At 42.0% G+C, this 12,546-nt stretch overlaps 1 protein-coding gene across 8 annotated transcripts in view; it reads left to right on the plus strand.

The window, feature by feature from the left end:
* The window catches only part of sytl5 (synaptotagmin-like 5), a 262,548-nt gene extending 250,694 nt beyond the window's left edge, over positions 1-11,854 (plus strand). For all 8 annotated transcript variants that reach the window (XM_041211619.1, XM_041211620.1, XM_041211623.1 and 5 more), the window contains 3 exons: positions 5,225-5,360; positions 5,889-6,097; positions 10,665-11,854. In XM_041211619.1, coding sequence (XP_041067553.1) covers positions 5,225-5,360; positions 5,889-6,097; positions 10,665-10,807 — 488 coding nt within the window. In that variant the 3' untranslated portion in view covers positions 10,808-11,854. The remainder of the gene's footprint in view (positions 1-5,224; positions 5,361-5,888; positions 6,098-10,664) is intronic.
* The last annotated feature ends 692 nt before the right edge of the window (positions 11,855-12,546 follow it).

Genomic DNA, 12,546 nt, shown 5'->3' on the forward strand with positions numbered 1-12,546 from the left:
GTATTACAGTGAGGTTCCCGACATCCAACGGTGGGAAACGCGGCCTGCCATTGGCGGGCTGAGCAGATATTGCTAACTGGTTTTGCGCCATCGTGAAACCGATCACGCCATCTTGTTCGCTCACGCCACCGAACATACCCAACGCCGGCAGGCACGGAAAATCCTGGCCATTGAATCAAAAATGGTATATTAGGATAAACAGATGGTTTCAAAGTGTAAAATGAATTTGATAGTTGGCTGGTGATTTGGATAACTGTAAAGGCTAGGGGTGGAATTTTCCATGCCCGCTGGACTCTGGCATGATCGGTGGTGTGAGCGGTCAATGTGGCGTGATCAGTTTCATGACGGCATGAAACCAATTCACAACTGTCATCAGCCACGGCCTCTGCGGGTAGCCCTGGTCCCTGAGGAGCCAACCCTTTTGCCTCTGTGGACTCTAGGGATCTGTGACGGACTGAGGATGTAGGCATCGTGCACACTCCCTGGAAACTCAACCCACCAATGACAGGCTGCATTTCCTGCTATCAGATGCCGGGAACCTCATTGTAATATATCTGCATATTGTGATCAGGCCATCCCGCCGGAATCGTCCCCCACCCCTCCGCTGGATCATCCATCCACGTCAGTGGAAAAGCACGCCAACATGTTTCACAACAGCACATACACGACACGCACTTGGTGGGCTGCACTTTGAGGGGAACTCGGAGGTGAGTGCACAGTAATGTTGTGCAGCACTCGCCAGGGTCGCCTATTGGACTTCAAGCTTGAGGCTACAGGGGGGGTCGGGGGTAAGGGCAGCCCTGCCGTTGAAGCAGCTTGTGAGGGGGGTGCCAAGGGCCTGCCATTGAATATAGTGCTCAAGCATTCGGGTTGGGAGGGTAGAGTGGGCAAGGGAAATGGCCACACATTAGGGAAACCTAAATAAAGTGACCATTCCTCTACAACTCAGACAAGTCGGGCATAGCCATATTGATATGATTAGATAAAAACAAAAACACTGCGGATGCTGGAAATCCAAAACAAAAACAGAATTACCTGGAAAAACTCAGCAGATCTGGCAGCATCGGCGGAGAAGAAAAGAGTTGACGTTTCGAGTCCTCATGACCCTTCAACAGTTCTGTTGAAGGGTCATGAGGACTAGAAACGTCAACTCTTTTCTTCTCCGCCGATGCTGCCAGACCTGCTGAGTTTTTCCAGGTAATCCTGTTTTTGATATGATTAGAGTTGGGCTTCGAGTTTGTCTGCATACTCAAGCAAAGCAGATGCATTGAAGTGCCACCAAGTGCTCCAGAGCTTTTCACCCCGCCACCACCCACCCTTCCCCAGCCAGCACAGACTGCAAAGTCATGAACATTTTAATGGACAGCAGAACAGTTGGCACACGTTGTACAATCTCCTTGCTAAAGCTGGCCATGAAGCAGTCATTGCTGGAAGCGCTCACAGCCCCTTGCAATGTCAGCATCCCAGCTTGGACCAGTCTCTCCCATGGTTGAAACTAACAGGGCAGCCATGGAGCATTGGTTAGGAGAGTGCCTGCACCTGAGCTGAAAGCACAGCATGCAGTCCAGTGGGCAAATCTGCTGCCAATCAGGTGGAAATGTGGAGTTTCGGGTAGTCATGCAGTGCACTAATCTCTGGTCATCCAAGTGGTGGCCAGCACTCTCTGGGAATTGTTAAGGGGCCTGCACGCTTAACCAGGACAGGTTCTTAGTGCACCCATGCTAACCACGTGTATCTCTCTTTCATCCTGCAGGGGAGTACATCAGGGTCATGAAGCCTGGTGAACTAGCTGTATGCCTGATGGCCTACAGAGTGTGAAGACTATGTGTGATCATGGAGCTCAATTTCTATGCCGGTGGCTCCTTTCAGGGCTCCACAGGTGACGTCCGTGGGACCTCACAAGCCTCCACCCATAAATGCATCCATAAGTTCACGGATGCCATCTTTGTGAGGACACACAACTTTGTGCATTTCTCCCGGGACCAGGAGAGCTGGGATGCAAGAGGTCCTGCTGTGTGGCAGTGGCACCCTCCTCAGCCTGTGGAGCTGGAGCTGCTTAGGTCACAGGAAGAAGGGAGTCAGATGGGTCAGACACACTCAGAATCACCTGGATGGATGGACCCAGTGTGTGTACCTGCTGATCCTCCTCCCTATGGGTGCCCAGGGGCCCCAGGCTGACTCTTTGAGGAGCATGGGTAGCTGGAGTGAGATTGAGCTGCTCGACACCCCTCTCATGTATACACTGTTGGAGGCCAACTGTGGCATCAGCGATAGAGTTGAGCCCACGCAGCAGTGCAAGAGGAAAGTCCTGGACCAAGGTCTCCATGGCGGCCGCCATCCTATCAGTTTTGACCTTGGTGCATTGGCATGCTGGCGCTATCACATCAGAGTGAAAGTGGATGGACTCCTCATCATGCCTTGCAATCTGAGGAGTGCAGCAGACATCCATTCCTGATGTTCCAGAGCTTGCTTTTGCAGCTCCAGCAACTGTGACATGACCGAGTCCAGAGACTCGTCGTCTGACTCGGACTCAGCAAATTTCTGGCCTCCAGCAGTCCTCTGAGTGCCGGATGCCTGGAGGTCCCTGCTGCCACCTGCTGTGGATCAGACAGTGTGATGTGCTCACCAGATTGTGATCCTGGAGCTATTCTAAAGTTAAACCATCAGCACTGGTGGAGGGTGTGGGTGAGCGCTGTGACAGGGTGCCTCCAGATTCCTCTTCAGGAGGTCTTGGGTCATAGACTCCATTGGCTGTTTCCCAGATGTACCTGTGAAAGCAAGGGGAGATAATTAGTACATGGCAGTGGCCTGTGAAACAAGGCACATCACTCACAGCATTGTTGTCTGATGGATGTTGCACTGCTGGATCGTCACTTGGTAGAGCACCGCCAACCTCACCGTCAGCACAGGACTGGTCCAGATCCTTACTGGCCAACTGGATGACTCTGTTTTCAAAGTGTGTGAGGACCTTGATTTCGGGATCCTGCCACCGGCCAGCAACCTCTCCCTCTCGTTGTGTGCCAGCTTGTCCTCATGAATAGAGATGGAGAGAGTGTAAGCAGGATGCCTGCCAAGATAGATGATAACTATGCCTGGCCTTGCGGGTGGTGAGTGGTCCTATGGCCGGGATGAGGAGAATGAAGGTGTGTATGAGAGAGTGAATGGTGATGTCCCTTGAACTGGCAGCGAGTGAGATCACTGTGGATGTGTGATGGGTTTGTGAGTGTGTGAGTTGAGAGTGATGAGAAGAGTGACTTAGCCTGACGGAATGAAGGAGATCATTCATCCTCTTGTGGCACTGGGTGGCTGTCCTCTTTTGAAGGGCTTTGGCACTGATCACTGCTGCCACCGCCTCCCTAGCTGGGTTAGTTCATCCTGTGGCCGGAGCGGAGGTAGAGGGCATCCCGGCAGACCTCTGCAGCATCCAAAAGGACCTCAAGGGATGCGTTGCTGAACCTCGGGGCTGGAGTCTTCTTCAGTTTCAGGGCCATGTCTTCCATGCAGCAGTGGTGGTCTGGAAGCACTGAGATGTGTGCTTGGGTGGCGAAACTTTAAATATGGCACCCGGTGTGATGCAGCAGTGGGGTGATGGCAGGCATGGCTCACCATGGAAACGGCGTGTTTCTGGGAGTGCATAAATAACTTGGTGGGTTTGGGGTGGTATGGTGTGAAAACCTGCCATCACGGTGGATAAAACGATGCTACTGCACTTCGTGCGAATCTGGGAAAATTCCACCCTAGGAAAAAACAAGTTAAACAAAAATAAAAGAAAAACTAAGATATTCCAGTAAAGGATTTTCCAAATATATGGAGAATTCCAGTAAAGGATTTTCCAAATATATAGAGAATAATTGGTAAAAATGTTGCCAGGCCTGCTTTGCTAAAAATTCTGAAACAGCTGCTGTGGCTAAGTAGCAGCCGCCAACATGAAAGAAAGGTTTATTTTACGTTTGGCATGGAGCCAGGAGGCAACAGGAGCGCTCCTCATGGTTCCACAGCACTCCTGAGTGGGGCTGCAAACCCTCAACTGAACCCCCTCCCATTGTCCTTTCTTCCCCCTCCCAGGATCTACCCAAGATTCACTGCTAGCAAGATAATCAATACAAAATAAATCCCTTGGAAATGGAAAGCTGCCTCTGGAGGTATCACTGGTGCTGGCAGCTCACCAAATTATTGAAATTAGGCCCTTGGTCCAAGAGTCCAAGGCCCAATTTAAGGCAAGCCTGAGACCACGCAACCCAGGGTCACGCCATCTACATATTTCTGGTTATACACCCTTTATCAGACAATAAACAGTTTTTATGCTAGAGAGTTGCAGTTTGAAATTGGGGTTAATGGTTGAGTAAGAAAGCTATGTCAATATTAAAGATTAAATTGAATTATTGAATGAAGGATAAAGGGATGAGAACAGGCCATGTTCATGTTTTCTGATGTGGAAAGTAAATGCCAATATTGACTAGTTGGCATAAATGGCCTGATTCCATGTAATAACTTATATGTATTAAATTTATCATCCATTCTAATTGATATATGTATAATTATATTATATATAATTATATCAAGGTTAGATTCAAGCCTGTAGAAATTATAGCTATAACACCTGGCCCAATTGCTATCACTTGCAAGATAATTCCTTTTTAAACAAACTCCACTAAGGACATATATACTACACTTGTCTATACTTCTATCTCATTTAGCTCAGCAGAAGGTGCCAGACTCATATTGTATTGTACTATCACCGCTAGATAAGATAGTAAGATAACTGAGTTACTGCCAACCAACAGTTGTTGATGCAGAGGCAGCCAGAGACTAACTACAGACACAATCCTCTCTCTCTCTATCAGTAGAGAAGGCAAACATATTAATGAAACCCCAAATTGGATGTATATGAATCTCTGGTCACCTGTATCATTATGATTTCTAAGTATTACTTTATCTCCAGTCAGTTTGATATCTCAATAACAACTATTACAAAGTCTACCCTGCAGATGTTTACTTTGCTCTGGGGACATATAATTTGACAACAGCTTCAGTAATATAAAGCTGCGAGTATAGTGCACCACCTCCTCTTGTGGCCTGTAACATAATTTGTGTTTGGATAGAAATATGTTGTACAAGCCAAGGCATTTAACACTAAATTGTTATCAATGTTTCCAAGTTTACTGCCACAGTCATTATTTGGATATTAGCTTAAAGATAATTTAAAGTTTTTCATTCCACACAGCTAAAAGAAGTTTCATTAGAGGAAGGAAAGGGTCTGCCCATGTATCCAGTGGTGGAGTATTGGAGGTGCTCATTAAGGAAGCAAAAAATTTAACTGCAGTAAAAACAGGAGGAGTTTCAGATACCTTTGTAAAAGGGTAAGTTTACAAAATTTGGCATGATGTTGTGTTCCCTAAGGCATCAAATATAAATAATTGGAGAATCTGTGACCAAAAATATATCATTACAATAAATAGCTGTAAATAATTAACTGGAATACAAATATCCAAAATTAAAACATAACCCAAGAGAAACTGCAGAAACAGTGGATTCTGAAGAAATTATATTCAGCCAGTGCTGGATAATAAATCATTACTAATTTGCATATTATTATTGTGGTAATTTGTATGGGTCTATGGCTCATCACAGGCAACAATCAGTGTAACACACTCTGATGCTGGGAAGATTTACTAAAATTCTTATTCAGGGAGCTCCTACTAACATTAATTTATTGGAAATCAACTATTTTCTCATCAGCTTTTTCTACAGTTATAGAAACATTTCAAAATAGATGACATCACCACAATAGTATTGGGATAGACCCAGCTGTATAATGAATATTGAGATTTTTCTCTGTTCCTGAACTAAAATGTTAACTCCTTGTTGTTTTATTTGTTTTAAATCAGATACTTGCTTCCTGACAACAACAAAGCTTCTAAGCACAAAACACCTATCATTAAAAAGAGTGTAAACCCCCAGTGGAACCACACTTTCACCTACAGCGGTTTACACCTTACTGATCTACAAAATGTCTCCTTAGAACTAACGGTCTGGGACAAGGAATCACTTTCCAGCAATGTTTTTCTAGGTGGTATCCGGCTCGGCAATGGCAGTGGTAATTAAATTATTTTTTAATCTCCTTAACCTTTTGTCCATGGTTTTTCCACAATAACCAATTTGGTAAATAACAGGGAAAGTAGTCCAAGGAGAAAGGTCAATCACAGCTCAGATTCGAGTCTTGTAGAAATTTTAGCTATAATACCTGGCCCAAAAGCTACAAATGGTGTTGTATCAGATTTATTTATTCAGCTCTCATGATATAAAAAAAACAGGCAATATGGTTCTATCTGCAACTATAAAATTGCCACAGGTTTTATCCATTGGAGTCATTTAGCAGTTGGAGAAACAACCTCCTACCTCACCTCCCTCACTGGGGGTATAGTTCCATGAATATGAGCAGCTCTGCAGTACTTCAGTGAAATAAGTAATGAGATCTCTGGAAAAGAAGATAGTACAAATTTTGAGAGTAATAGCAAAACTTTTTCAGTCAAGGCAAAAGACCATGAAAGATCATTTAGGGCAGATTCAAAGTGCTTTTTATGTTATGGCAGAGCTGTTCTGTGTAGTTTGAGTCGGCCTGTACTCCTATGGTTGATGCTCAAGTTGCAGATGCACAGTGTTGTGTTATGACGTGGCAGATGATGTGCGCCAGGCAAACCAAATCCACTAGGGAAACTTGGTCACACTATCACAACGGTTTTGCAATTTGTATTTATGAGAAGATGTGTGCACTGAATTCAGAACTAATAAGTCCACTAAATCCTTTAGAGATTTTAAAAATTAAATTAAATTATTTATTAACAAAAGATTTCAAGCACATACATAAGACCACAATTACTTACCACTATAATAACTCCTAAAATTCCTATTTAACCTGATCCCCAGTTACACCCCCTTTAAGGCAACAGTCCAAAATAGATTTTAAACTTAAAACAGAACCAGCAAGGTAACATAATACCCACTTGACAGTGGAATTCCAAATGGCTTTTCCACAATTTCAGTTTTGTTATATAGCAGACTTATGCAGACATGGCTGAAGGCTTCATTAAGGCTATTTCACATACTCCTGTTAGATCTTACATGGCCTTCTTTCCGCATAGCCTTTCATTCTCCTTTATATATGTACCTCTCTTTTAATATGTAAATTCTGTTGTTCCATATGTCTTTGAAACTGTATCTTCCTCATAATATAAAAATTTTCAGGTTGCTAATTGTCAGTAACATTTGGGGAAAAAACACACTCCTTAGCCTTGCTTATCTGGCTAGTTGTAAACAGACTGAGATCCCTTTGAAATCCAACAATCTCTTCATACCTTACATGCTAAGCCAGCATCCATGTTTACTTATTAGCATGTCAATCACCTGGCTTCTTTTGATTATTCCAAGCTTGCACTCTAAATGTAATTAAATCACACAGACAGACCCAACTATACTTACTCCGATAAACCTACTTCACAATAAACCAGAAAAATATGATGAAAATTATTATACTTTCATCACAGTTGTGTATTAAAAACATAGAAATAACAGATCCTGGCAGCATAAAAGCTATCCACATAATAAGGTTAAGCATGTACAATTTAAACCAATATGTGGGAAATATATTAGTATGCATTGTGTGCCATCTACTGGATGAACTGCAACAATTTGCTGAGGTTTCTTCACGAGCACTGCCCAACCTATGACCTCAACCATCTAGAAGGAAAAAGGCAGTAGGTGCATGGGAACACCCCTGCCTCCAAGTCATACACCATCCTGACATGGAAATATATTACCAATCTTTCATCATTACTGGGTCAAAATCCTGAAACACTCTACCCAACAACTCTGTGGGATTACACTCACCACACAGACTGCAGCATTTCAAGAAGGCAGCTCACCACTACCTTCAAGGACAGTTAAGGATTGGTAATATGTGCTAGTCTTGCCAGTGATGACCACATTCCATAAATGAATTTAAAAATGCATCCATTAAATACTTCCTGATGTTATTTCAATGTAAAGTTGGCAGAAGTCTGACAGCATCAAGCAAAATTTTTAGAAAACGATTTTCTTCCTCAGGAGCTACCTCTTCCTCCTGCTGCAGCTGGCCTGAAAAACAGTCAACAGATTGTCTCTGACTCACTCTGCCCTAACAACTCAACAGAGGCCAGAGTGATGCCATTGTATGTAGATGATACTTGGGCCAGGTATAGCCAGGGTCTGTGAGTATCTCTAGATTGGGACTGTATGAAGCAATAGTTGAAAACACTATCCCCATATCCCATTGACCTCTGCTTTGAACATACTCAATGCTGAGCCTCCACAGCCCTCCGGGATTAAGAATTCCAAAGATTCACCACCCTCTGAAGAAATTGCTCCTCACCCAATCTAGAGATATTCAGACCCTGGCTCTGATCACCCCCCTACCCTGCTCAATCAGGGAAAACATTCTTCCTCCATCTACCCTAACAAGCCCTGTAAGAATTTTGTACACTATGATGACATCACCTCTTATTATTCTAAACTCCAGAGAATATAGGCCTAGCCTCCTCAATCTTTCCTCAAAGGACAATCCTCCATCGCCAATTTTAGTCTGGTGAACCTTTGTTGTATTCCCTCTATGGCCAGTATGTCCTTCCTTAGGGAAGGAGACCAAAACAGTACACAATACTCCAGGTGTGATCTCACCAAGGTTCTATACAACTGCAGCAAGATTTCCTTACTCCTGTACTCAAATCCCCTTGCAACAAAGGCTAACATACCATTTGCATTCCTAATTGCGTGTTGCACCTGCATGTTAGCTTTCAGTCACTTATGAACAAGGATACTCAGGTCTCTTTAGACATCAAAACTTCCCAATTCTCACCATTTAAGAAATAGTTGGCATTTTTGTTTTTCTGACCAAAATGGATAATTTCACATTTTTCCACATTATTTCTATCTGCCATGTTCTTATCCACTCACGAAGCTGGTCTAAATCGCCTTGAAACCTTTTTGCATTGTCCTCACAACTCACATTCCCACCAAGTTCTTTGTCATCAGCAAACTTGGAAATATTATATTTGGTCCCCACATTCAAATCATTGATATAGATTATGAATAGCTGGGGCCCAAGCACTGATACTGGTCATAGCCTGCCACTCTGAGAATGATCTGGTTATCCCTACTTTGTTTTCTGCCCATTAGGCAATCCTCAATCCATGCCAGTATATTTCCCCCAATCCCATATGCACTAATTTTGCTTACTAACCTGTGTGGGACCTTATCAAAAGCCTTCTGAAAATCTAACCACATAACATCCACTGGTTCTCCCTTATCTATTCTGCTAGTAACATTCTCAAAAATTCAACAGGTTTGTCAAACATGATTTCCCTTTCATAAATCCATGTTAACTCTACCCAATCCTACCATTATTTTCTAAGTGCCCAGTTATCACATCCTTTATAATAGATTCTAGTATTTTCCCTACCACTGGTGTCAGGCTAACAGGTCTGCAGTTCCTTGTTCTCTCTCTCCTTCCTTTCTTAAATAATGGGGTCATATTTGTTACCTTCCAATCTGCAGACACTTCCAGAGTCTACAGAATTTTGAAAGATGATCATTAATGCATCCACCATCTGTACGGCCACCTGTTTCAATACTCTGGGATGTAGATCATCATGTCCAGGGGATTTATCAACTTTCAGCCCCAGTAATTTTTCCAGTACTACTTTTTTACTTACACTAATTTCTTTGAAATCCTCAATCTCACTAGTCCCTTGGCTTCCCAATGTTTCGGGAGGTTTTTTGTATCTTCCTCTGTGAAGACAGACAGAAAGTATTTGATTAGTTTCTCTGTCATGTCCTTATTACTTATTATAAATTCTCCATTCTCTGCCTGTAATGGGCCCACATTTGTCTTGACTAACCTTTTCCTTTTTACGTACCTAAAGAAGCTCTTACAGTCCATTTTTATGTTCTTCATGAGTTTAATTTCATATTCTATTTTTTCTTTATTTATCAAGTTCTTGGTTATCTTTTGGTGAATTTTAAAACGTCCCCAATCCTCAGGCTTACTACTTTTTTTGACAACTTTATATGCCTTCCTTTGATCTGATAGATCCTTAACTTCTCTTGTTAGCCATGGTTGGATCACTTTTCTTACTGGCTTTTTGAACCTTAAAGGAATGTACATTTATTGCAAACCATGTATTAATTCTTTAAATGCCTGTCTTCCGTCATACCTTCTAATGTTGTTTCCCAATCTACCTCAGCCAACTTGCCCCTCATTCCTTCGTAGTTTCCTTTGTTTAGATTAAAGACCCTAGTTTTGGATTATATTTCACTCAGTTCATTAACTTGTTTAGACTGCGTCCTTGCAGAAAAATCAGTCCAAGAGGCAGCTTTCGATTCATGGCATTATTAAATTCCACACAGACAATTTAGTGCAAACTTCAGATTCTCTTTTTCAACAAAGTGGAAAAATGGTCACTTTAATATGTTTATTGTTGTTTTATACAAAAATCCAGATTTGTGTTGTGGATTTCTGACAAATGAGCACTGCCTGTCTATTTAGATGATAATTTGGTGTGTTCTGTTAAGGAGAGATTACTGGTGTGGCACTTAATTGTTTATATTGTCACATAATTGTTTTTTAACAGGTCGTAGCTATGGGAATGAAGTTGATTGGATGGATTCCCAAGGGGAGGAACAGCACATCTGGCTTCAAATGATAGCGAACCCAGGTGTCTTTGTGGAGAGCACAATAATGCTGAGAGCCAGCATGGGAAAGCGCAAATTTTGAGCCTGACAGACTGAAAGAATACAATGTAAAATACTACACACTGTCAAGCTATTGTATTACTGAGGCTGGTAAGGTTGGCATAATTCTGTGACTGAACATATTACTTTATAATAATAAAGCAATTTCACTTTTTAATTTTTGTAAATACATTTCCTTGGGATTTTTTAAACAGTTCATTTTTGTAAAAAAAAATCATCCAAAACATCTGATATCTGGTCCAGTAATTGGGAAGAGAAAATATTTCCTCTAGTTGTTCAACTGTCTGTCTTTGAAGGTTAATAATCAGGAATGCTTAGAGGTTTGCCTACTTTATTGAAAAGTAACCAACAAGGTTCTAGTGTCAAACACCACTAACAATTAGCCTGTCCCTATTTCCTGATGTAACTGAGTTAACAATTCCAGTAATATGAACTCAAGTGCTGAAAATTTTCTCTACACAAAAGCTCTAGCAAGATTATAACTGTATATGAAGAATGTGATGCACAGATGAAATCTTTCCCCAACACCTGTAACAAAACATGGTTATATTTAATGGCAGGTTCCACTCCAGTCATGGATTGGTCATTTCAAAAATACTGGCCATTTAATCCCTTGGTCTTTTTATGCCACACACTATTTCATACTGAAAGGGTCAGCAGCTGAACTAATACAGCTCAGGCCAATCCCAAGACCAAATGAGAAGGCACTAGATGAATCACTGTCTGACTTTGCCCTGCTGACTTAAGATAATGACAAGAGACAGTGTACAAGACCTCATTGTGTAAATAAATTATTACGTTAGGAACTGGAGGAGAAAGAAGTGGTGGCATTTAAAACTGGATTCAAATCAAACAATTATAGAACTGCATTTCAATAAAATTGAACTGTCAGGTACTAAAACAGTCATGATAAAGGACAAACCATAAATTACTTTCCCACCTGTGATGGTAGTAAACTAATGTAAGGTTGAAGAATCCAACATCTGTTAATCTATGTGAAATGATGTATGTGCTCCACAGTCTGCACTGTAAAGCACATTGTCCAATAAAAAGACAAAGTATCTGGAAACACTTTGCTTCAGTCATTGTTCCATGAGATTTTAGTAGAAAACCAGATCATAGCAAGCTCAATGAATTCTACAGTTCACCTGAACATAATCTGTGCCCTTCATGACTGGATACGCACCATGCAGACATCCCACGCAAGCCACGCCATTCTTACTTGGTAATCTTCAATGATTCAAACATGTTCCAAGTCCAAAATTATCAATTAATTCAGCTGTAGTTAGAGAACAGTTTTGTATTCTGGATTCTAGCTCACTGCCATTAGTCAGCCATTGTGGACTAAAATATTCCTCTTAAAAATCATCTCCCAATAGTTCAAGGCAGAAGTATAGAAGATATTCCAATTGATTACTAGTTGTTGCTGAGTCAACCAATCTCAGTTGGAGATAGGTCTGCTAACATTGTCTTTAATGATACTGGGTAACCAAAGTGGGGGAGATGGGTTGGGGGGTGAAACTGCAGAATGGGCACACCCCACTTGTGATTGCAAGGCAACAAGCCCTATCCCAAATACATGTGTAGGGATATCTTTTTTGGTGCAATTCTCCAACCTGTCTCGTAACAGTATCATAGGAATGATGGCCATATAGATGATGTACTGGAAGTTGACTTTTGCCCAGAGAACCATATTCCAATGGGAACCACCAGCTTCAGGTAAAGAAGGATAGTGTGAAAAAAAATGAAATAAAATGTTCA

This window comes from Carcharodon carcharias, chromosome 18, assembly GCF_017639515.1.
Source record: "Carcharodon carcharias isolate sCarCar2 chromosome 18, sCarCar2.pri, whole genome shotgun sequence".
NCBI classification, from domain to species: domain Eukaryota; kingdom Metazoa; phylum Chordata; class Chondrichthyes; order Lamniformes; family Lamnidae; genus Carcharodon; species Carcharodon carcharias.